General features: G+C 34.9%; 2 protein-coding genes across 5 annotated transcripts; one reads left to right on the top strand and one right to left on the bottom strand.

The window, feature by feature from the left end:
- The first annotated feature begins 1367 nt into the window (after positions 1-1367).
- Positions 1368-12928, top strand: LOC107789083 (uncharacterized). Of its 4 annotated transcripts, none has more exons than XM_075254799.1 (13): positions 1370-1601; positions 4391-4475; positions 4671-4741; positions 6461-6575; positions 6680-6759; positions 7757-7841; positions 8111-8191; positions 8894-8988; positions 9180-9230; positions 10799-10879; positions 12080-12152; positions 12237-12314; positions 12675-12928. In XM_075254799.1, exons 1-13 carry the CDS (start codon positions 1501-1503, stop codon positions 12711-12713), a joined length of 1035 nt encoding a protein of 344 aa, XP_075110900.1. In that variant the 5' UTR covers positions 1370-1500; the 3' UTR covers positions 12714-12928. The 4 variants fall into 4 exon arrangements, with proteins under 4 accessions (XP_016466335.1, XP_075110900.1, XP_075110901.1 ...); XM_075254800.1 differs by having other exon boundaries at positions 1460-1597; XM_075254801.1 differs by lacking the exon at positions 1370-1601 and adding an exon at positions 2244-2316.
- Positions 12929-14189: 1261 nt separating this feature from the next.
- Positions 14190-16369, bottom strand: LOC107789084 (cytochrome c). The gene is made up of 3 exons (XM_016610852.2): positions 16118-16369; positions 14727-14860; positions 14190-14506 (listed from the first exon to the last, which is right to left on the bottom strand). Exons 1-3 carry the CDS (start codon positions 16227-16229, stop codon positions 14414-14416), a joined length of 339 nt encoding a protein of 112 aa, XP_016466338.1. The 5' UTR covers positions 16230-16369; the 3' UTR covers positions 14190-14413.
- Positions 16370-22278: the final 5909 nt, after the last annotated feature.

Raw genomic sequence — 22278 nt, 5'->3', positions numbered from 1 at the left:
AACATAAATTCTACTTTTTTTTGGCAAAATACATAAGTTTCACCTGAACTATGACCCAAATCCCTGTTACACTTTCCAGGAACGAATATTACTTTACACACCCAACCTTTCCAAAGTGTATCTAAGACACACCATTTTTTTCTTAACCAATTTTTTTTTCAGAATATGTGCAATATCACGCACCAATCAAACAGTGACATGTGTCATTTAAAAAAAAAATAAAAACTACAATTATACCCCTCATCTTCCTCATCTAAACTACCATGGCCGCTTTCCTCCTCTCTCACCATCAAACACCATAGCTTCTTTCTCCACCTTTTACTTAATAACAAAGCCACCATTAATTAACAAAAATCACCAGAAAACACACCCAAAACTCCATCTTTTCCGCTGAAATTAAATCAAAATTTTTGAGCCCAGATCCAACTCATTTTTCATTTCACTTCGGTAAAAGTTCGACCGCCATTAACTGTCATCGCCACAAGTTAACTATTTAAAAATCATCCATTAATAAAATTAAAGAATGTGCAAAATCTTGAGCTAAGCTTTAATGGTTGGAAAAAATTTCGAAAAATTCTCGCTTCCTAAAAATTTGACTTCGCCATGGGTAAAGCTCAAGTTAAGCTTCTCTACAACGAGAAGAAATATAAGAAATCGTGGTATATCTATTTGAGAAGAAGGAGATCGGGTGGTGGAGCTCAAGGAGTAGCTATGGTAGAATTTTTAAAAAGGAAGAAGATGACTCAATTTAAAATTTTAAAAAACTAAAAAAAAATTGACATCTGACACAAAATTCTTCTGTTCACGCGACTCATTTGTTGGGAAAAATACACTCTATCTACGTGGGCAAAACAATGTGTATTAGATACACTTTAAAAAGGTTGGGGGTATAAGATAATATTCGTTCCTAGAAAGTATGTAATAGGGATTTGGGTCATAGTTCAGGTAACTTATGTATTTTGCCTTTTTTTTTTGGAATAACATCAGGTCTTTCTCTTTCTTTCCTACACCTATTTTTATGTTTATGTTTGTGGCGACGAAAAACACTTAATTGTACTTTGATTCTTCTTCTTCTTGCGAAATTTGAACTAATTTGGTCGACAACTTTTGGGCGTGCGTCTATTCAGTGAGGCCCAAGGCGCGCCTGAGCGTACGCTCGACCAGTTGGAGCCTGCGCCCTACAGAACTCCGCCCCCCATATCCGCCCAAGAGCGATTTGCCATCACCTCGCCTCAATACGCGCTCGGAAACGCGCCCTGATGACGCCTTTGAAAACACTGAAATAATTGTGATACATTTTCGGCCGAAAGTAAATCAGTACAATTTGTGGACTGGGCTTACTAGTGGCCCAAAGGCTTCAAAACAGAAGAAGCAAAATTTACCCGACACGTATGACCATCAAATCGCAGGAAGACTAAAAAATAAACCTCAAATATTCACAATCTTGAAATAGCAGAGTTCCTACAAACGTTCACATATTCTCTCGAGTGATCATCAAATATGGATTCATCAAACCTTACATCACTTCCAGAAGAAGGCTCAGAAGAAACCCATAATCTCCATTCTGCCTTTTCTTCTATCCCTGCTCGCCTTCCCAGTCAGTAAGCTCATCATCGTTGTCCATTTTTCCAACAAAAAAAAAATGAACTTTTTGGTGTTTGTTTTTTTCCTATGTTTGTGTAGTATGAAATTTTGGAATAAAATTATTTGAAATGTGTGATTGGCATTTTAGAGGTACTGATAATGCTCTGTACATTTATGGAGTTTTTATTATTAGTCTTTCTTTAGTACAGAAGCTGTGATGATGATCTCTTTTTGCTACCTTTGGTTCTGTAAATGTGGATTAGTTTTTACTGGGGAGAAATACTTATCTAGGGAGAGTATATATTTGGAAATAAGGGATCTTGGTAAACCAATGAGATCATTTTAATTGTTGGAACATCCGGTCAATTGTTATTGATGTACCTAGTTGGGATTGCTATAAATGGACAAGCAACTGTATAATGCCATACACTAATGGGTTTAAGGCCTCTTTGTTAGGGAGACTTTAGCTTTAGTGGGGATATTAGGATAAACATGTCAAATAGGTTTGAGGTGTGAGAATTAGATTGTCAGTTCTAAATATCATTGTTAAATAGATGTAGATCGTTTGGTACTGTCTACCATAACTATTTGAAGAATTTCTTCTGTTGGATGGAAAGCTGATGTAAAAATTCGTCAAATTCCAAATAAATTCGATAAAGAATCCTGTCAGATGGAATGACGAGCAGAAGCAAGAACGAGAAGTGCTAATTTGAGGACCTTAAGCTGAAAAAGGTACTTGGTGTTTCATTTTGCACCTTGTAGAAGGAGTTTCAACTTTTACTCCCTTTGACCCATAATTTTAGTTCTTCTAAATGTCAAAGTTTTAAGAAAATATGATCTGATGTTGTTTGACAATTGAAAAGCCTATAAAAGCTTACAGTGGCTCCACACATATTTAGTTATTTATATCGAAGGCAATATTGGGAAGTAGAAAAATTACTGGAGATGTAGATATCATGTATTTGGTGAATGGTGTGAACAGTTGCAGTGGGAAGGGGATGTTAACTGCATTTTGATTAGAGATTTGGCCTTTAGTATGGGAAATACTCCTCCATCCCAATTTATGTGTTGGTGTACGATGGGACACAAAGTTTAAGAAAGAAAGAAAAACATTTGAAACTTATGGTTTAAAACAAGCCAAAGAAATTTCTGTGGCTATAAATCATCTCATAAAAATGGAAAGTTTAGAGTTAAATTGTTACTAAACATAGAAATGTGTCATTCTTTTTGGAACTGACTAAAAAGAAAAGAATGTCACTTAAATTGGAACAGAGGGAGTAGTATTTTACTATTTTTCACCACTGAAGTGTCCCCTTCATTTTTGAGAGGTGGACGAAACAGGTAGAGCTATAATTTATCCCTTTTATAAGGCTCCCTTATTGTTGGAAGGTGGGTGACCGACTATTTGCATCTTATGTGAGGACGGTAGGGTGGAAATGATGGAGCTCAAGTACTTTTTGACAGCACAATGACTTACGATAGTAACATATATGCTATAGCAGAGTTGAGGTCTATACTTATGTGAAGCAACACATTTTTAATGACAATGCTCAGCCAAGTCAGCCCATAATAGACCAATGCCAAAAAGGAGGAGATAGGAAAGGGATTATTAAGAATAGTCACTCCACTCCATTCTCCATAGATAGCGCAAGTTCAATTTGCATTAAGAAAACTACTAATTTTCTTTTTTGTAACGGAAGAGAACTGCTAAGTTGTTCTAGTGTTGAGAACTTCTTGATGCTCCACTATCTATATGTCACTGCACCACATTCCCCAAAAAAATTGTCAAACAACTGAACAAGTTAATGAGGTACTTCTTATGCAAAAGCAACTAAAATAAGATGTCCTGTAGTATAAAATGGTCCAGAATAATAACACCTAAGAGATTTTTCGGCTTGGGAGTAAAAGATCTGAAATTGCCTGAAGTCTACCCTTAAAATGGCTATAGAGGTTTGACGATGAGCAACTAGACTTATGGAAAGAGATCAAAATGTGATAAAATATGGAATCTATGGTTTTTGGAATACCTGAACCTGCTCTGGCAGTGGGGTGGGTCTATTGAAGCATCTAAGCAGTCTTTTGAGGAGATTTTCAACAAAAGTTCAACTGCAAATAGGTGATGGAAGGAAGATAAGAATGTGGCAAGATGGTTGATTTAATCAGCAACCTTTGAAGCTCACCTCTCTTACATATGTACCCACTAGTGGTGAATCAGGAGGAAGCGGTTGCAGACTGCAAAAATGATTGACTGGGAGGTTGATAGAGTGGCTGAACTACTTACTACTTAGTATGATTGGAGATGTGAAGGAAGTATCGAAGATCCCTGGTAATATAAAATGTAAAGCAAGTAGAGATGGGAAAATTTACAGTGAGTCATGCAATAAAAGTTTAAGTAGAGAGGATAACATAAAATATAGAACGGACATGGAAGATAAAATGCATAACTAAGGCACCCACTAGAGCAGCATGTTTGAATGGATTGCCCTCCAGGAAGCTTTCATCACACAAATTTCGCTAAGAGATTAGAATTTGTTCAGCAAGTGTGCGATATCAAAGGCTCATTGTCCTTAAGTGCAGTTAGTGAAATTTATATTGTACTAAATAAAATTAAAAACTTCTACTTGATGCCAGCATATTAGTAATCGGGGAGCTCTTTTAGGAGCTTCAGGTTAGACAAAGGTGTCTTTGTTTGCAATTAAACACCAGAATTGTAGAAGTGTAGAGTTCTTTTTTTTGGTCCACGAAATTTGTTGTTTTTTATTAATCACATAGTTTGACTGAAAAATTGTCTTAATTATTGCTGCAGGACATCTTCACAGAAATATGCACCTTTAGATTGGTCAGATTATTTCGATCGAGAAGATGATATTCAGATCCCAGACTCAGATGATGTTGGTTCTAACTTCTCTAGTTCTGTTGAATTTTCTTAGTATTTGAAAACTCAGTTTGTTTCTTGACAAAAATATTTCTGTCTGCCTGAGAGTTTATCATAGTATTACTTTGTTTTTTGTCCTTACTACTTTCTTTATGCTCTTCTTTTCGTAGTCAAGTAGCAAGATCATCTTTTATTTGCTTTGTCATTTCAGGTATTTCATGTTTATATGGCAGGGACTGAAGGGCCTGTTGTTTTTTGCCTGCATGGTGGTGGTTATTGCGGGTAGGTGTACTCTTTTTACTTAGCTTTTCTTATGGTTCTGTTTCAGCAGTTGTATTTACAAAGTGTAGAGCCACATTTCACTTTAGGTTTTGTTCCAGATGAGTTTTAGATCATAACAAAGACATTTAATTTCTGCTTTCTCTTTGGTCTTTACTAACAAAAATGACATGGGAACAAACTTTCATTTGAACCATACTTTTTCACCTTTCCTGCTAAAAATTTAATAAGTTAGGAAATGAACATTTCAACTTTCTTTTAAGAAATCATGACCATAAAAGAATTCGAATCATGACATCCAAATAAGGGAGTGTTCTCCACTCTGCATGTTTGTTCTTACATCTCTTGTATCTATGGCACAATCTTTTTGTGCTAACGGACTAATAATACAACAAAATCCACAAAAAATAAGGAGCTTTGCTGGTCTTAGAAGCAGGTGACTTGGAGGGAAAAAGGGGAGGATCAGTTTTTATGGCCTAACCTAATAACCTGAGAAAGAAGATCCAGAAAAAGATGTATAGCAGCTCCTTTATTTAAAATGATAATAGTTTAGTTTGAAATTGATGCATACTGTGCCTAACCTGCTTCTGCCAAACTTTTTAGCATCATCCACATGTTCTAAATAAAAAGCCTAGGAAAATCAGACATGAATCTGTAAGCTTCATTACTACCTGAGGCCATGTAGCATAGACCAAGTGCAGAAGATTCCAGAAAGATTAAGAAAAAGAGGAATAGGAAGAGCCAAATGGGAAAGCGTGCACTTCTTTGTTCTCACATTTGGTAGAAAATAGTATTTGGTTGCCGAATGGTATGGTTAAGGAGTGGAGAATGGTATGCTGATACAGTTTGAAGGGGGAACCTTGTCCTTAGTGTAACTGCTGCAAATTAATGGATTAAAAGGCAAAATTCACTGCTTAGACCAAAACAATTAATGAAAGAAGAAATAATTTTCTTATTGCTCCTAACATTATTGCTTGCTAGTATGGAACAATCTCTTCTTTCTCCAACTCTAAATAGATCAAAGAAGACTTAGTGAGATAGTCCTCCAAGCTGTGTTCCTATCTCTGCAAATGTCTGTATCATTGATCTAGCTAAGACTCAATCCATTGTCCTTGAGAGAACCCAAGAGACGTTGAACAAGGAGAAACCCAATGTCCACAGCTCCGATTGTGGTTGAACCAAAAATTTATATTTTATATGCTCTTGACATCATCTGGTGTGCTTTAAATGAAGTTTATGTAATTTATTCCAAAAAAAGCACAAGAAACTTTCGGGAGATATGGAAGCTTTCATCTTACGAAGAGAAACTTAATGAAGAAAAGGAGCTAGTAAAAATCTACATGGTGTCTTTGAGAATTTAGTCGAATATAATACAACCTCTTTATGGGTTTCACTTAATTGTCAGTTATGTTGCTTTGCCAACACTCTTCTGTTCAAGAATCAACTTTATTGACTCCCTTTTTAGGAGAATAGATGTCAGTAAACAGTCTCAGGACATTCTTTGTGCCCATGTTCTTATTCATTGTGGTCAGTTCTCTGGTGAATTCCTTAGTTAATCCCTAGATGCTTGGAAAATTTGTATTCTGTTGGAAGGTACAGAGCCTGTTGGTGAATGGTTTTGCTTGCTCTCTCGTCTATCTGTATCTTGTAGCTAAGCATCAGTTTTGAAATGGCAATTAACGAGAAACATTATGTTAAATCTGTGCGGTTTTATTTTCTCAGGCTCTCATTTGCATTGGCAGCAAGCAAACTTAAGGAGAAAGCTAGGATAGTAGCCATGGATCTCAGGGGACATGGAAAGTCAGCTACACAAAATGACGTTGATTTGTCCATTAAGGTACTTTCGAAAGATGTATCTTACTACTATGAGCTTCAGTATTTGATGCTTTTGTGAAACTCTTTTTCCCCATTTCCATGTTATGGTGGTGTTGTTGGTTGCAGACGCTATGCGGTGATGTGTTTTCTGTTTTGAAGACAATGTATGGAGATGCTCCGCCTGCAATTGTTCTTGTTGGCCACAGGTTGTACTTTCTTCATGAAGTTAGTTCGCATTCAAATTTTCACGCCTTTGTTTGACTAGTTACTACGTTTGGAATAACTTTGTTTAGTAGTGAAATGTCTACTTATAGCACTAAAGGTTTATGCACTACTGAGTGGAACAACCCATAGGAGATCAATCCCAAATAAGTTTTAGGTTGATATACTAACTGAAAACATCAGTTCCAAGATCATACAGTTTTAGGACAAATAAAGGATCAGTTCGTCGGAGATAGTATATTACATTCTGGCCTTGGTATACAAATCTAAAGAAGCCATTTCTGCTCATGCAAAAATTTTTGGAGGACGTTCTCGCTCTCATCTCTGCTGTGTTTAGTTAAATAAAAGATAATGTATTATATCGTTGCTAAGTAGCTGCAAGCTACGAGGCACAGAGCTTTTCACTTGGACGTAATTTTCCTTGACATTGTTTACGCTAGCTCAGTATTTTTATTTTGTGAGAAAGAGCAATAACTCAGTAATTTAATAATGGAGTTAGTTGTATTAGTGTTGCAGTGGTCTGTAAACCAAATCGATCTCTGTTGCATCCATCAGATCTATAGTTGCTTAGAACTTTTAACTCATTGATGTGCCGCATTTCTTCGCCTTTTCCCATTTTCTTCCAGTCTGAAGAGTCCTGAAATGTATCTTTATTTCCTTTCTCTTTTTCTTGGTTGGTCTGGATTCTTGTCATTTGTTCCCATATATTTGTTACTAAGAATGAAAATGGTTTGATAGTATAAGAATAGGATGTAAACCTTTCACTCAAACGGAGTTTTAGTCCTGCTATGAATGAACTATTTCTGCTTTTTATTTTAATTAACTGCATGCTTAGGTTAGAAGTTTTCTGTACCACAAATAAGTTGTGAATTGTTCTCTCTTTCTGTCTCACTTTCTGTTTGTGAGTGAATGCGTGTGCACATATCATTCCAGTCTTTAACAATAAATAGTTGGACTTAGAGTTTTCTAATTATGTCACAGTATGGGAGGTGCAGTTGCAGTTGACGTTGCTGCAAAAAAATCACTTCCAAGTTTGGCTGGCTTGGTGGTTGTGGACGTTGTTGAGGTTTTCAATCTTTCTAACTTGTTAGAGATATGATTTTTGTTTCATTAAGTACTGATTTCCGGGAAGGGGAGCCTTGGAGCAACGGTAAAGTTGTCTCCGTGTGACATATAAGTTACGGTTTCGAGCCGTGGAATCAGCCACTAATGCTTGCATTAGGGTAGACTGTCTATATCACTCCTCTTTGCGGCCCTTCCCTGGATCCTGCGTGAATGCGGGATGCTTTATGCAATGGGCTGCCCTTTTTATGTACTGATTTCCAGAGTTATCAGGGTTCAGCAATGGCATCGTTGATTCATATGCAGAAGATTCTGTCGAACAGAATGCAGCATTTCTCTACCCCTGAAAAAGCGGTAACCAATGCTCAGAACTTCTTCCCTTTTTGTGACAGCAGTCGTGCTCACCTTATCATATTGAGCAAATTTCTGATTATGTTGTTTTTTACTCAGGTGGCCTTGTTTCTCAGGAACGCTTTATATTTAATCTATCCCCGCCCCCTCCCCCGCCCAACCAAAAAAAGAAACTTATTTTGCCGTGAAAATCTGAAATTCAGTATCAGCAGGAGGGAGAACAATGCAGTAGTCTCTATTTCAATTACGTATATTATGTTCCTGCTGTTTTCTTAACACAAGGTTGTATATAACAGATGCTTGGTTAATCGCATCATAATAAGTGCGCGTCATTGAGTAGATAATCAATCTAGTCACTTATTTTTGTTAGTTTTTGTTGAAAAAGACAGTCTGACCACCAATCCCAATTTCATTTAATCAGGTGAACAATCTTACATAAATTTACGATATGACATTTTCTTGTCATCTTAAGTTAACTTCGACACCATTACGTTGTGAAGTTTAACTCATAAAGCTATTTCCTACCCTCTAACATAGCATGGTTTATTTGACTTATCCAGAAAACATCATGGTTTATGCTTGTTTTTCCTATGTTGAGTTTCTGCTTGGTTAGGACTTAGGATATGAGTTTTATATGAGCTCCTCTGAGTCCTTAGATCTGTTGAGGCTCTCAAGTTTTTATTTGGAAGTTTTATGCATCTACAGATTGAATGGAGTGTCAAATCAGGCTCTTTGAGAAATATTGACTCTGCTCGTGTATCAATCCCCAACACATTGAAATATGATGAATCAAAAAAATGGTGCGTAACCATGTCATATGTTTAGCATATCTTCCTTTCTTTCTTTTTTATTTTTGGGATGGTACTGGGGAAGGGGGCTGGAGTTCTTTCTTTCAGTTCTGTTTTCGGACTTAGGTGATTAGATAGGTTTTCTGCTAATTGAAATATGATGAATTAAAACAATGGTGCGTAACCAAAGACTTATACTGCAGTTACACGCATAGAGCAAGACTGGAAGAAACTGAGCAGTATTGGAGAGAATGGTACGAGCTATTCTTTTCTGCTTGTCCAATCTAGATCTTTTGCATATCCTGACATATTATGCTGTTTTAGAAACACTAAATCTTGTATTTAGGGTCCTAGGAGACCATTTGGGACTGTGCTGCATCAATTTTTTTGCAATTAGCCTCAGTTTATGGGGGAAAAAACTGCGTTCTGGTCTGCACAGTTTATGCCTCAGTTTGTGTCTGCTCCTTAGTTATTAAGTTTTTGTACATGAGAAGACACTCTTATGTTGTATTGTTTTGCTATGCATCTTCTTGATGCCTTCTAATGAAATTCTCTTCATAAAAAAAAATGTTTTTTGGTTCTCTAACAATTTAAAAAAGAAAAAGCCTTTTTTTATTTTTCTTCTCCTTTGCTTGTGATCTTGAAGGTTATGGTCGTCATTCATTCAGTTAGATAGCGGCCACGCTGAAAATTATTACGTCAAACAGAATGAATATTTAGTCTTTTTATGATAAGTAAGGCATGAATTATATTTTAAACAGCACCAAGAAAGCACTGGGAAGTGACAAATTTTAATGGACTTGCTCCTTTAAATATGTAAGGGGCCTCTGAAGTTCGATACATTGATTAAATCATGTATAATTTTCTTACTACACCAAATATTCATTAGTTGAAGACTTCTAAATTTACACAAGATATTGCTTCTGATCTTTCTTCAGAACACCAATGATTTCTTTCTGACCCAATTGGTTACAGCTGCCTTCACATTGGCAGGCATCTATGTAGCCCAAACAAATTCAATCACAGCATTAACTTATCCTTACTTTGAGTTATTATTGAAGTGGCCTTCAATCATTGAATTGTCTGCAAAATGCTTAGTGTTCTACATTGGTAGAAGTGCGTATTCTTGTAACTCTTTCCTTTAAAGAAAAACAAACCAAAAGTTAGTAGAACAAGATACTTTTGCGATTTATTATGAACACTAAAAGCACTCAAAATGAAAAGGACTAATTCTGAGTGTGTTACTCTGAGCAGGGGCGGATTTAGGGGGGTGGAAGGGGGTTTACCCGAACTCCCTTCGCCGAAAAATTACACTGTATATATAAGACAAAATCTGTTTTTTACCTCTATATATTAAGTTTTGAACCCACTTATCACAATCCAAAAGTGTCGTTTAGTGGTCAAGAGGGTTCAAAACTTTCATAAGTTCATAGGTTCAATTCCCACTAGCTACAAAAAAAAAAAATTGAACCCCCTTCGTGGAGATTCTGCCTCCGCCACTGACTCTGAGTGTGTGTTCGCTCGAATTAATCACACGATTGCAATGCAAAACAAATGACTGATAATCTCTTAGCTAGTCTCACAATATAGCACCTGCTGCACAAGTTAAAGCTCCTTTTCAAATAAATTTGCTCTTTTTATTCCCTCAGGGTTTCTCTAACTGCTACGGTCCTTTTAGAACGGCATTGACTATATGTAGACTCGAGAAGTTCTCTTAATTTTGCAGTCTGTGTCATGCTTCCAGAGGTCTAGTGCTGAGCATCTTGTTTTCCATTTTCCAGCATGTCAATTTGAACCTGAAATTATAATGCTCTTGTTTCAGGTACGAAGGCCTTTCAGAAAAGTTTTTGTCATCTCCTGTTCCAAAGATATTGCTGTTAGCAGGGACAGACAGACTTGACAGGTTGTGTACTTCTCTCTGTATCGAAGGTCACGTGGAATTCTATAATTGCATATGCTTTAGCATGCATGAAGCTTCAACATTATGTGATTATGTATGAGACATAGTTCTGTATATTCCTTTTCTGATCTGTGGTTATGTAAGAGATGGTTCTTCTGTGTATTTCTTTTCTGAACTTACTTCTCACAGTGAGTCATGTTGGAACAATTGATGCGCATGGCTTTCCTAAACAATATAGTACTTGCAGATTCACTTGTAATGAGGAATTGCATGGCCATTCCTTCTGGCAAAAGTATCTCTAAATGCCAGCCAATTTCTCCCAGTTAACTATTTACTAGTTGGGAATATGTATTATTCTTAACTGCTTACACAAAGCAGAATTGCCAAAGTCTGCTTAGAATCTCTAGAGACTTGTCACTATTCAGTATTATGAAGAAACAAGCAGCAAACAGAGGAATTATCAGTGGAAGTAATAAAGGGCTGCCATTTGTCTATCAAATCACATAAGGATTACATTCCTTTTATTCCCATTGCATGTCCATGAACTAAGAATTTATCATTTGTTTTCAGAAAAGTTTATTCTCCTTTAGCACTCTCCTTACTACCACTAATGTAACTGAAATAGATATACAAAGATAGTAGAGAAAACGGTGTGCTTATGCTTAACACTGTTTAACCATTTTATATAGGGTTCTCCAACCAAATCTCACGTAATCAACTAACTTTCAGAACATGCAAATGAAAATTACCTAGTTTTCAGTAGATAGATGTCTCTGTGATTTTTACTGCACTCCAACAGTTTTCTGGTGGGAATACCCTTCATTGTAACTACCTTACTTTCTTTCAACCCCCCCCAAAAAAAAAACAGAAGGAAAGAAGAAAAAGAAGTCTCCATTCTAGCTTAAAGCTTGGATATACCATTGAATTTGTTAGAATTAAGTTATATCCTATTTATGTTTTCCATGATGCTATACTCTATCGATATATTTTGTCCAGATATAATGTATTTTGCAACGCATTGCCATCAATGAGATACTACAAAATAGAATCTGCAGTTAACATAGATCCATTTTGTTCTGGTAAAAGATTATAAAAGCTTAAGTAGTAGCTATTGGGAACGCTTAAAGCTAGAAGCATGAACTACATCTTTCTCGTTTGTGTTCTAAATAGGCATGAGACTAATTTGTCCATTTATTGTTACAGAGCCCTCACAATAGGTCAAATGCAAGGGAAGTTCCAAATGGTGGTTGTCAGACACACAGGCCACGCTATACAGGTCCATTTTGGTTTTCTTAAGATGCCAGTTGTTTTAGCTGAAATTGCATCTCCTGAATATTTGCTTGTCTTTTGAACACTGCAGGAAGATGTTCCTGATGAATTTGCTACTTTGCTACTCAATTTCATTTCCCATAATCGAATAGGCCCACATGGAATTGAGGTTAGTTTCTAACTACTTTGAAGTGTCTAACATGATATATTAAGATCCAAAAAGTTTTTGTTTTCTCCTTATTTTACTTTTTTGGGTATGGTAAGACTCACCCCATGTACCCTTAGACCATAGTGAACTCAAACCTCCGGCTTTATTGTTAGAGGTGGATGGTCTAGGCTGTTCCTCATCGAATTCCAAATGCTTTTGCTCTTCAATATCTTGGTTTCCTTTGGGAATAAAGCATAGTTTAATTGTGTTACATGTTTGGGATTTGAGGCATAGTTGTTGTTGCTGGCAATGTTACATGTAAGCATATCATTTGCTTACAACTTTCATTAACGATGCATTTTGACGTGACTTTGCTTGCAGATACCTGGACTTCGTCGACCCCCTCGGTCAAAACCTTGAATACTGTACTGTTGCAGAATAAGAATTTAACAGTTTGCATTTGTAGCTTCTAGTTGCTTGCGCTGGAGGATCCTTTGGGAGCATGTTGGCGAATGTTTTAATAGAGATTGTACATAGAGTTGTCAGCTATAATAAATTTTCGATTTGGCAAACAAGACCATTTAAAAACGTGTCACCTTTTGTTTCTTACTAAAGGACGACGTACTTAGTCTCCCCATCTGTATTCTTTATCTCACTCTCCTCCCCCTTTCCTTCAAGATTAAACTTGTACAGTTGCTTGTCTCAAGGGAAACCATCTCTAAAGCTGAGGAACTCAAGGATTGAAAACACAAGTTCTTTCCATGAATCAACAACATTAATTGTCAATGGCACTAAAGCTGTTTTTACTGGTTATCCATATGAATGACACTAACCATACGCTCTTGTTTTCATGATACTTGACATAGAAAAGAGGTTGTTTGGTTGGCACTTGGTTCACGGCGAGTCGAATAATAACGTCTGGAATGCATTAGTGTGACAATAGAATTTAGCGTAGTGGTTTATTTGCCTGATTTCTCTAGTAACAAACTATCAACTCTTTTAACCAAAAAGCTTTGGCAGTTCCATGATTTGCAAAATTCGATACTTTGACTCAGCACAGCACAATGATGCATCCAATGTCATGCCTTGCTGGATCTTTGCTCTGTAAAGCTATCTATACGGGCAACAATGAAAGGAGTTAATCTCTAGCCGGTCAACCAGTGTAACACGCTGATCCTTGCCTTTGTCTGTCACAATTATCAAACCCATTAGGCAGACAACTATCAGAGTCAAGAGGTATGCAGATACATTCTCTTAATACTAATAGGGAATGTTTAGTGTCCAAAAAGAGCTTGTCAGAATGAGTTTTTAACCAAAATTATCCCTCAAGTATAGGACTATATCTAATTTTGTCCTTGATACTTCACGTTGAGCACTTATTATCTTTATTAAAATGATGCACATAAGACCAACTTAACGACAAGTGCAAACAGAACGCATGTAACTAACAGCACCATCGCATGTGCACCGCAAATGACAGTAAAATCATGAGCCAAATAGAGGTCTGACTTCCTAGATCACCATTTTTCCCTCTTCACCCTTAATCCCTAATTACATGCGAAGCTACATGCTTTTTATCTTGCAATCATGTTCATCCTTCATTGCACATTGTGTTTAGAGCAACTTCATCCTCAAGTGTTCAAGCTGAAATATCAAGGGCAAAAGTAGACCTAATCCTATACTTTAAAGGACAATTTCGGTTAAAAACTTGAAACCCTGCAAACTCAAATAATCTAGAGCAACGCTCTTTCATCCAGAATGTTGCATTTCTTGGACTTTAAGACACAATTCATCAATGCATATACCTGTATCTTATTATGCAGTGGATCATTTATACCTTTAAATTTGCATTGAATAAGAGAAAAGACCAAGAAAAGCAACACACCACCAAAGACATAGTCATAAGAGAATGATATTAAAATTGGCATTGTCTGCCAAGTGTTTTTCACCTCTTCTTCAGAAGGTAACAAAAATTTTTGTATGAACCAGTGCTCTGGAAACAAATGAGCCAGACCAAAAGAGGTCAACTTATTACTTCAAAAAATCAATGGTTTATCTTCCTCCGCACAGCAAAACATGCCTATCAGACTACAAAATAGAAAATATCTGTCGGTAATTCCTTAGGCAGTAGCAGATTTCAGGTAGGCAATGAGGTCTGCACGCTCCTGTGGCTTCTTCAAACCAGGGAAAACCATCTTTGTTCCAGGTATGTACTGTAAAAACAATCAACAGAATTGCAAATAAGGGAAAGGCGGATTCTAATGGAAGGAAACACAAGAAAGCAGAAAACAAAAGGAACTACAATATGCATATACATTCATGATATGAAATGCAATTTCCACAAGAAAAGTTATGCAATTATGTTGTCCCATCAGACAACCTTGTCTCCGTGGTAAACACAAAAATCTAGCATAATGATAACGTTAACCATACCTTCTTGGGGTTGAGCAAATAATCATACAAAGTCTTTTCTTCCCACATCACAGCCATATTCTTATTGGCAGCAGAGTAGGAGTAACCAGCAGTAGTTCCAGACTGCCTTCCAAAAAGTCCATTCAAATTAGGTCCTGTTAAAAGTAGGATATCATTGTAAGTTACAGCAGAACTCATAAAAGCAAAAGAACTGTATACATCTTCATGCAATCACCCAGAGAAGATACCAAAGTCTAACACAACTAACATAATCCAGCATGGTTATAAGCCAAAAAAAGATAATTATAAACATGGACCTTTAGGGAAGCATCAAAATATGAAAAGAATTTTGGGGAAATATCGATGGCAAAACCAAAGGGGAAAGTACCATCTTATATATAGAATGAGCAACACAAAAGTAAAACCTAGAACATAATTATCCTTTTGTCAGCAACAGATGTATTCGTAAATTATGTTTAAAAAAACCTCTCACTGCAATCATTTCTAAATTCTAATTCCATAATGAAACAAAAGAACTGGAGCAACCCAATTTTCTTTCACCAAAACCATCAGTGAGTTTGTCAATTAAGAGAGAAATATATTTATCAAAGATATCGAGCAACCTAGTTTTCAGTTAAGCATATTTGCAACATATTTTCTTATTCAACTAGCAGTTTCTTCAAGCTATTCTAAAATCAAGTTCAATCACCCAACCGTAACCGAATAATCGAAGTGACACAATTAGTGTAATAATGTTTTCGCTGATCAAACATCAAGATTATCATAACTGCTGCTGAAAATACAGAAAAGCACCTGCAAAACTAAGATACTACTCCTTTCAAAATTATGAAAACTAAAAACAGCAGACAGAAAGAACAAGCAACAACTTCTAGCCAATCCGTTTGCCACAGAATTATATGAGTCACAATTGAACTCATAAATGTTCCTCTCATAAATTATTGCCAAGTAAAATCACAATTAAATTATAATTGGGGATCTAACTAATCAATAATCAGAAATCACAAAAAACATTAAACTCAGACTACACGTTAGGCAAATCTTTTTGCTATTCTATCTGTTAATTTGGGGACAAGCAAAATCTTGTGAAGCTAGGAAAAAATGGGGTAAATAAAGAATAAAAAATAATACGCTATATAGTACCCAAAAAAAAGTCGATAAAACTATATATAGATAAATGAATTTAAATCTAAAAATACACAGAGAATTCGATGTAATTGCAGATCTGCTAAAGTAACAATCAAAGGTTAGACTTTTTCGCCATAGAAATAAAGGAAAAAACAAGAATTCATCAGAGCAATAAATTTCTAAAAATAAAGAGAACCATAATCACCAGATCTGACAAAAAAAATAGACAAATAACATAAAAAAGGAAAGGAAAAAAGAAGGTGTACCTTGTTTATGACCAGCACCTTGTTCCACAGTATGGCATTGAGCACACTTGGTCTTGAAGATCTTTGCCCCTGCTGCTTCGTTACCTGGTGGTGCCTCTGCGAAAGATGCCATTTTTTGAATTTGAGGCTTTTTCTGATTTTCTGAAAGTAGAAAGCAAGAAGAAGGAGAAAGCTTATAGGTTTTTGGTGGCGTACAAGGAAATAACAAGGAAGAAAAGGAGGCGGCTTTATAGCATGGGCTATGGTGAAGTCGGTTCTTTTTTCTTTTTAGTTTTGGGCCTTTTATTTTATTGTCTGATAGTTTAAAAACGCGGAAGACACCTACTGGTTACTTTTGCAATTCGTTCAATTTTGAACGGCCATTAATATTTTCCCGATTTAATTTTGTTTTTTTTTCTTTATGTGAAGGTTCGGTCAAAAATTCAGTCTTGCCATATTTCTTTTCGTTAAAACAGTAGCGTGACTTTGCCCGTACTTTCTCTATGCGTGGAATACCAGCTACTTTTTGTGAGGGATGTATCCAAACTTTGAACATAGCTTAGAATTCTATTAATACAAATTATTTTGATCTATTGGATAACTCGTAATCTTAAATATATTATACTAGTATTTATGTAATTATAAAAATTATCATTAAGGATAAAATAAAAATATTTAAGTTGTTTTCAAATTGAGGAAGGGATAATTTTTTGTTTGTGTACTTAGGGGCATTAGGAAATTTTGGTTGCATCGACGTAAAGTGACTAGGAAAAAAAGGTTTACAGCATGTGTATTACATGGCTATTTTTTTCTCATCGCTTTAGAATTTGGCGAAAATTCAATCTTAAGAATCCGTGTCCAACTTTGTTTTTTGTCTCCTTTTCTGTTTCTCTTTTCTTTTAGGCTCTAATTGATTTTTTTTTATTTGGAATGGATCTCTTAGAATATTCTTCGTAAGAGAAAACGCCAACGTTTGTTTTATACTTTCTAAAATAATTACTAAATGGATATGAGAAATTGATAGTTTTAGGGAAAAGAAAAAAAAGAGAGCATGCACCTGATATATTTTCTTCCTTGTTTTTAATACTTTAAAATTATTAAAGTTTCTTGTGAATTGCATTGTAGCAACCCGGAAAATTTTGAAGTACTTAAGTGCTATTAAGAAAGTTGATGTGTGTTAATTACATTATTTTGTATGCAGACGAGGACTATTAATATAATGACTATTAATTGAATATGATAATAAGTGTACGGGGTATATTATAAGTGATGTGGGGTCTAAGGATAGCCCTAAGTCCAAGTCAAGTTGGAAATTACATGGTAGACTAAAGTTCCAAATAAGTACGCACAAGACCTAACTTTGGACGAGCATATCTACATATGTATAAAGAGTTATGTGATGGACAACCTATCAAATGAAAGGTCTTTGAGTCTAGTTTCTAACGCTTCAAACCGTTTGTCATTTGGATATACTTACAAGAAGTTATGACCAAATTATCAAAGGCTGGCGGAAGAGCCTGCAGATGCGAAGCATCCGGAGCCGTGTCCGAAAGGTTGACTGGCAGTGAAGTGCTGCCATAGCATCCAAGGTCGCGTATGAAGCCCATAAATCTGGGCCTATAAATACCAAGTCGGGGGAGAGAGTATTTTGAGTATTGGGGGCTAGGGTTCTTGAGGTGAATGGGCGATTTTGAGCTCAAATCAAGTCCAATCAGCCGAGGTAAGTTTTTAATGATGTTTTGGGTTGATATTACTCAATGTACATGAGTTCTAACATCATTCTAATGTCCAAATTCTAGATTTCATCATCAAATCCTCAAGAACACAAAAATCACCAAAGTTGTTATTTTTCAAGATTGATCTACTATAGGTAATTTCAATGCTTCAAACTTGTTTATTATGAGTAGTTAGAAGTATTTGAAGTACTTGTTACAAGTTTTATTGATTGAAATATTGGATTATAAAAATCTAATTCATGGCATGAATAGTACATTTAAGGAAATAAGAGAGAAGATGAATGGTGAATCTTGGGGATGAAATTGATTGAATACAATGAACCTATGGAATTATTTGTTAGCAAAAAATGGAAGTGATCAACTAAATAATCATCCGAATTATATATGGTGCAAGTTTTGATTATGGAAGATGATGAATAGTAACTTGGTGGCATTGGGCAAGGGATGTAGTAACATTAGTGACTTCGAATGAGTATTAAAATATAAGGATGAAGTTGAATGGTCTAGCTTATAAATTGTTTTGGCGAATTGAGTTGTTGGAGGCTTGTAGCCACTTTATGAGCCATATATGGATATTGCTTAATATCTTAGGTCATATTTTGATGTAATTAGGATATTTAATTGTAGAGTCGCCAGAGCTGTCACTCCTCCCTTTTCCGCACCCGCGAGGGTGCAAGGGAGTTTTTCCAATTAAAGGACAATCGAGACGGGATTGGTTTATTTATTTCAGAGTCGCCACTTGGGAGATTTAGGGTGTCCCAAGTCACCAATTTTAATCCCGAATCGAGGAAAAGAATGACTCCATATTACAGTCTGCGTACCAGAAATCCAGATAAGGAATTCTGTTAACCCGGGAGAAGGTGTTAGGCATTCCCGAGTTCCGTGGTTCTAGCACGGTTGCTCAACTGTTATATTCGGCTTGATTATCTGATTTTATACAAATATGAACTTATGTGCAAATTTTATCTTTTAACCGCTTTATTATTATTGTTTTTAAAAGAAATATGAACATCGCTTAAAACACGTCTTTGGACTGTGTCACATGAAATGCACCCACAATCCGGAACACGTTTTATTTGATGTTTTGGGATTTGGATTCGGGTCGCATGAAATGCACACCCAGGCTTAAGAAAGTAAAATATTAAACACGCGCCTAAAGAGACTATCACGTTATTATTTTGGGGAAGACCGTAAAATTCGCTAAACGGTCCTTCCGAATTCTAATTAAACCATACATTTTGTGAGGGCCCCGCAATATATACGTTTTATTTGGCGAGGCTCGTCTCATTTTTATTTTTAAAGGATAAACTTACAATGACTATATTTTCTATTAAGTTCGTCTCTAAAATAAAAGAAAATCTCTTAATTATTTTCATGCTGAAAAACGTAACTTATTAGTTATTAGTTTACGGCTAATGCGAATGAAAAATTGCGATCGAGTTTGTACAAAGAAAAACTGCTTTCATTTTATATTCTGTTATTCAATAATACTTGAACATGAGATTGACCATAATATCAAAACAGATTAATTATTCTCCGTAATTTAAACTAACATTATTAGATGAAGAAAGTATACATATGCAACCTCATTACTTCATTATTCATTAATCATTCAACTACATCTTTATACGAAGAAAGAAAAATTATATTCAACCACAAATCTAAACAGGAGGAATTCAACAGGAACAAAGCCTGATTAATATTTCATTTTTTGCTTCAAGCCGAGATTGTACAAATGTGTACCTGGAAACAGCAGTACAAGAACAAAAGAAGGAGAAGTCAGCAGCAGTAATAACACAGCAACAGCAGATTCAGCAACATCGCAAACCAGTACAGTAGGAATAGCAGAAAACCCAGGAGACTATAAACGACTCCAAGTATAGTGAAGAAGTAAAAGGCAGGAAGGTTCTGACTATTTCAGATCTTAAGCGAGGCAATGAAGCAGTAACTATTCTTTTTCAACTTCAAAACTCTCCAAAATGAATTCTGCCCCTGTATATTCAGTGTATCCAGAATGTATATCGGGTGTATACTTCTCATTCCGCCCCCTCTTTTTTTCTTCTCTCTATCTAGTTTTTCCTCTCTTTTTTCCACCCTTCTTCCTAAATTTTCTCTTCTATTTATAGCAAAATTTTCGGAATTTTTAGATTTGTTTTTTATTATTTTATTATTTTTTTAATTAAAAGAAATCTCACTTACAAATTGCTTTTATTTTTTTAGAAAAAGAAATCCCACCTTTATTTACTTTTATTTTTAAAATTCCAACTTTAATTACTTTATCTTATTTAAAATCCCACTTTTTATTTTTTTAAAAGAGAATCTCACTTTATTTAACTTTTCTTTAAAAAATAAACCACTATCTTTTCTTTTTCTTTTAAAAATGCTACTTTCAATTACTTTAAATTTTTTAAATTTTCAGATATCTTTATATTTATTTTTTAATTCCAACCTTATTTTACTTTTAAATTTTTTTAAACTTTTTACTTTTTTTTTTAAATTTTCTACATTCTTTTACATTTTTTTATTTTTTTATTTTTTATTTTTTTAAAATCATTTCCGAAATTACTATATATATATATATATATATATATATATATATATTTTTTAAAATAAAAATAATAAATAAAATAAAATATTTTCGGATTTTTTTATATATATAAAAAAACAAAAAATAAAACTATTAATAGTGATAATTCACTTTTTTTTTTTTTTTGGTTTTGTTTTGTGTTGGACAAAAATGAAGAAGGGGTGTTGGGTTAATGGACTGGGTCGACCCAGTTCGAAATGGACTGGGTCGTAGGGAAGATTGGGCCATTTTTTGGGCCTATAGCTTGAAATTGAAGAAGAGGCCCAATTCCGACTTTCTTTATATTTTCGCTCTCTTTTCTTCTTTTATTTTTCTAAAACTAAATTATAAAAATACTTAAACTATTATTAAGAACTAAATTAAGTTATAAAGGCGCAAATTAACTCCCAATAACAATTAACGCACAATTAAGTATTAATTAAGCATAAAATTGTATATTTGGACATTAAATGCTAAAAATGCAAACGATGCCTATTTTTGTAATTTTTAATTTTTGTAAAACAATTTTAATTACTAACAATTGTAGAATTAAATTCTACATGCAAAATGCGACATATTTTTGTATTTTTTATTAATTTAGCGAATAAACACGCACAGACAAATACAAATAATTCTTCAAAATATCACAAAATTGTACACCAAAGAAAAATCATTTTATTTTTGAATTTTTTGGGAGTAATTCTCATATAGGGCAAAAATCACGTACTTACAGTTGGTGATATTGAGCTTTATAATCAACATTGGAATGATGGAAGAGGATTGAAAGCTTGTGAATATTAATAAAGCGAAAGCGAGGTAAGTTGATTAAAACTTACTCTTCTTCAGGGACTTTCTCTAAAAGCATGTTTCAAGTTAATACTTAAATTGTTTGCAAATGTGCTTTCGTACTTGTGGAGACAAACAAGTACGGATGTCTCCATGTACTAAAATATTATGTTGCATATGTAGTGTTATGCCGTTTTGTAAAATTTTATTTTAAATCTTATTGGCTAAATGAAACTCAAGGTAAATGTTATAAGTTTTTATCAAAACTTATGTATTGACAAGAGTATACATATTTGAGTGCTCAAGAAAAGTTTTCATGGAAAGTATTTCTTTTGGAAATTGATATGCAGAATAGCCCTTGTAGTATCTTTTAAAGATTGATGTTAAATTGCTAAAGGCTTTAGCATGCAAAAGGTTGTTTATTTAATTTTTGTTCAAATGATTTAGATTTTATATTAATGCTATGATTTGATAAAAATAGATCTTTTGAAGCTACTATGCTATGAATCTATTTTTGAAGTATCAAATGTTTAGGGAGTTACTTGTGTTCACCGAGATTGACTTCGGATATATTGTGTTTGTCGTTATGAAACTACACGTGTCGGTGTAGGTGTAGATGGCCACTTTGTGGTATAGACTATGGCAGAGTGCTCTCCCTCGAGAGAGTACTATTTTGTGCTATTATTAGCATGGCTGAGTCGATTCGTACGACATTACGATGAGACGACCTGGGCAAGTAGGGTATATGAAACTTGCCGCTAGGTACATAACCTAATTGACCTTCTTATGTCGGTGATGGTATGGTACTCCCAGTGAAAGGTAAGGATGATTTTCTTATGTTTAGACCTAAGGAACCAAAAGTGATTTCAATGACTTAAAGCAAATGAAATGAATTTGTATGATTTTATCCAAAATCTTGGATTGGTGTAAGCATTTTAAAGTTCATATTGTGGGTTATATTTCACTTAGCTTTGGTTCAAAACAACAAGGGTCATGAATTGATAGAATTTCTTATCGTTTTATTTCAAATATTGGTGCATTATTTTTATAAAGTCTATCCCAAGAACTTAAGTTAGAGAGAGTCTATGACACTT

This window comes from Nicotiana tabacum, chromosome 6, assembly GCF_000715075.1.
Source record: "Nicotiana tabacum cultivar K326 chromosome 6, ASM71507v2, whole genome shotgun sequence".
In the NCBI taxonomy this organism is placed as follows: Eukaryota; Viridiplantae; Streptophyta; class Magnoliopsida; order Solanales; family Solanaceae; genus Nicotiana; species Nicotiana tabacum.
Note: the sequence above shows the minus strand (reverse complement) of the source record. Positions and strands in the feature narration are given on the sequence as shown.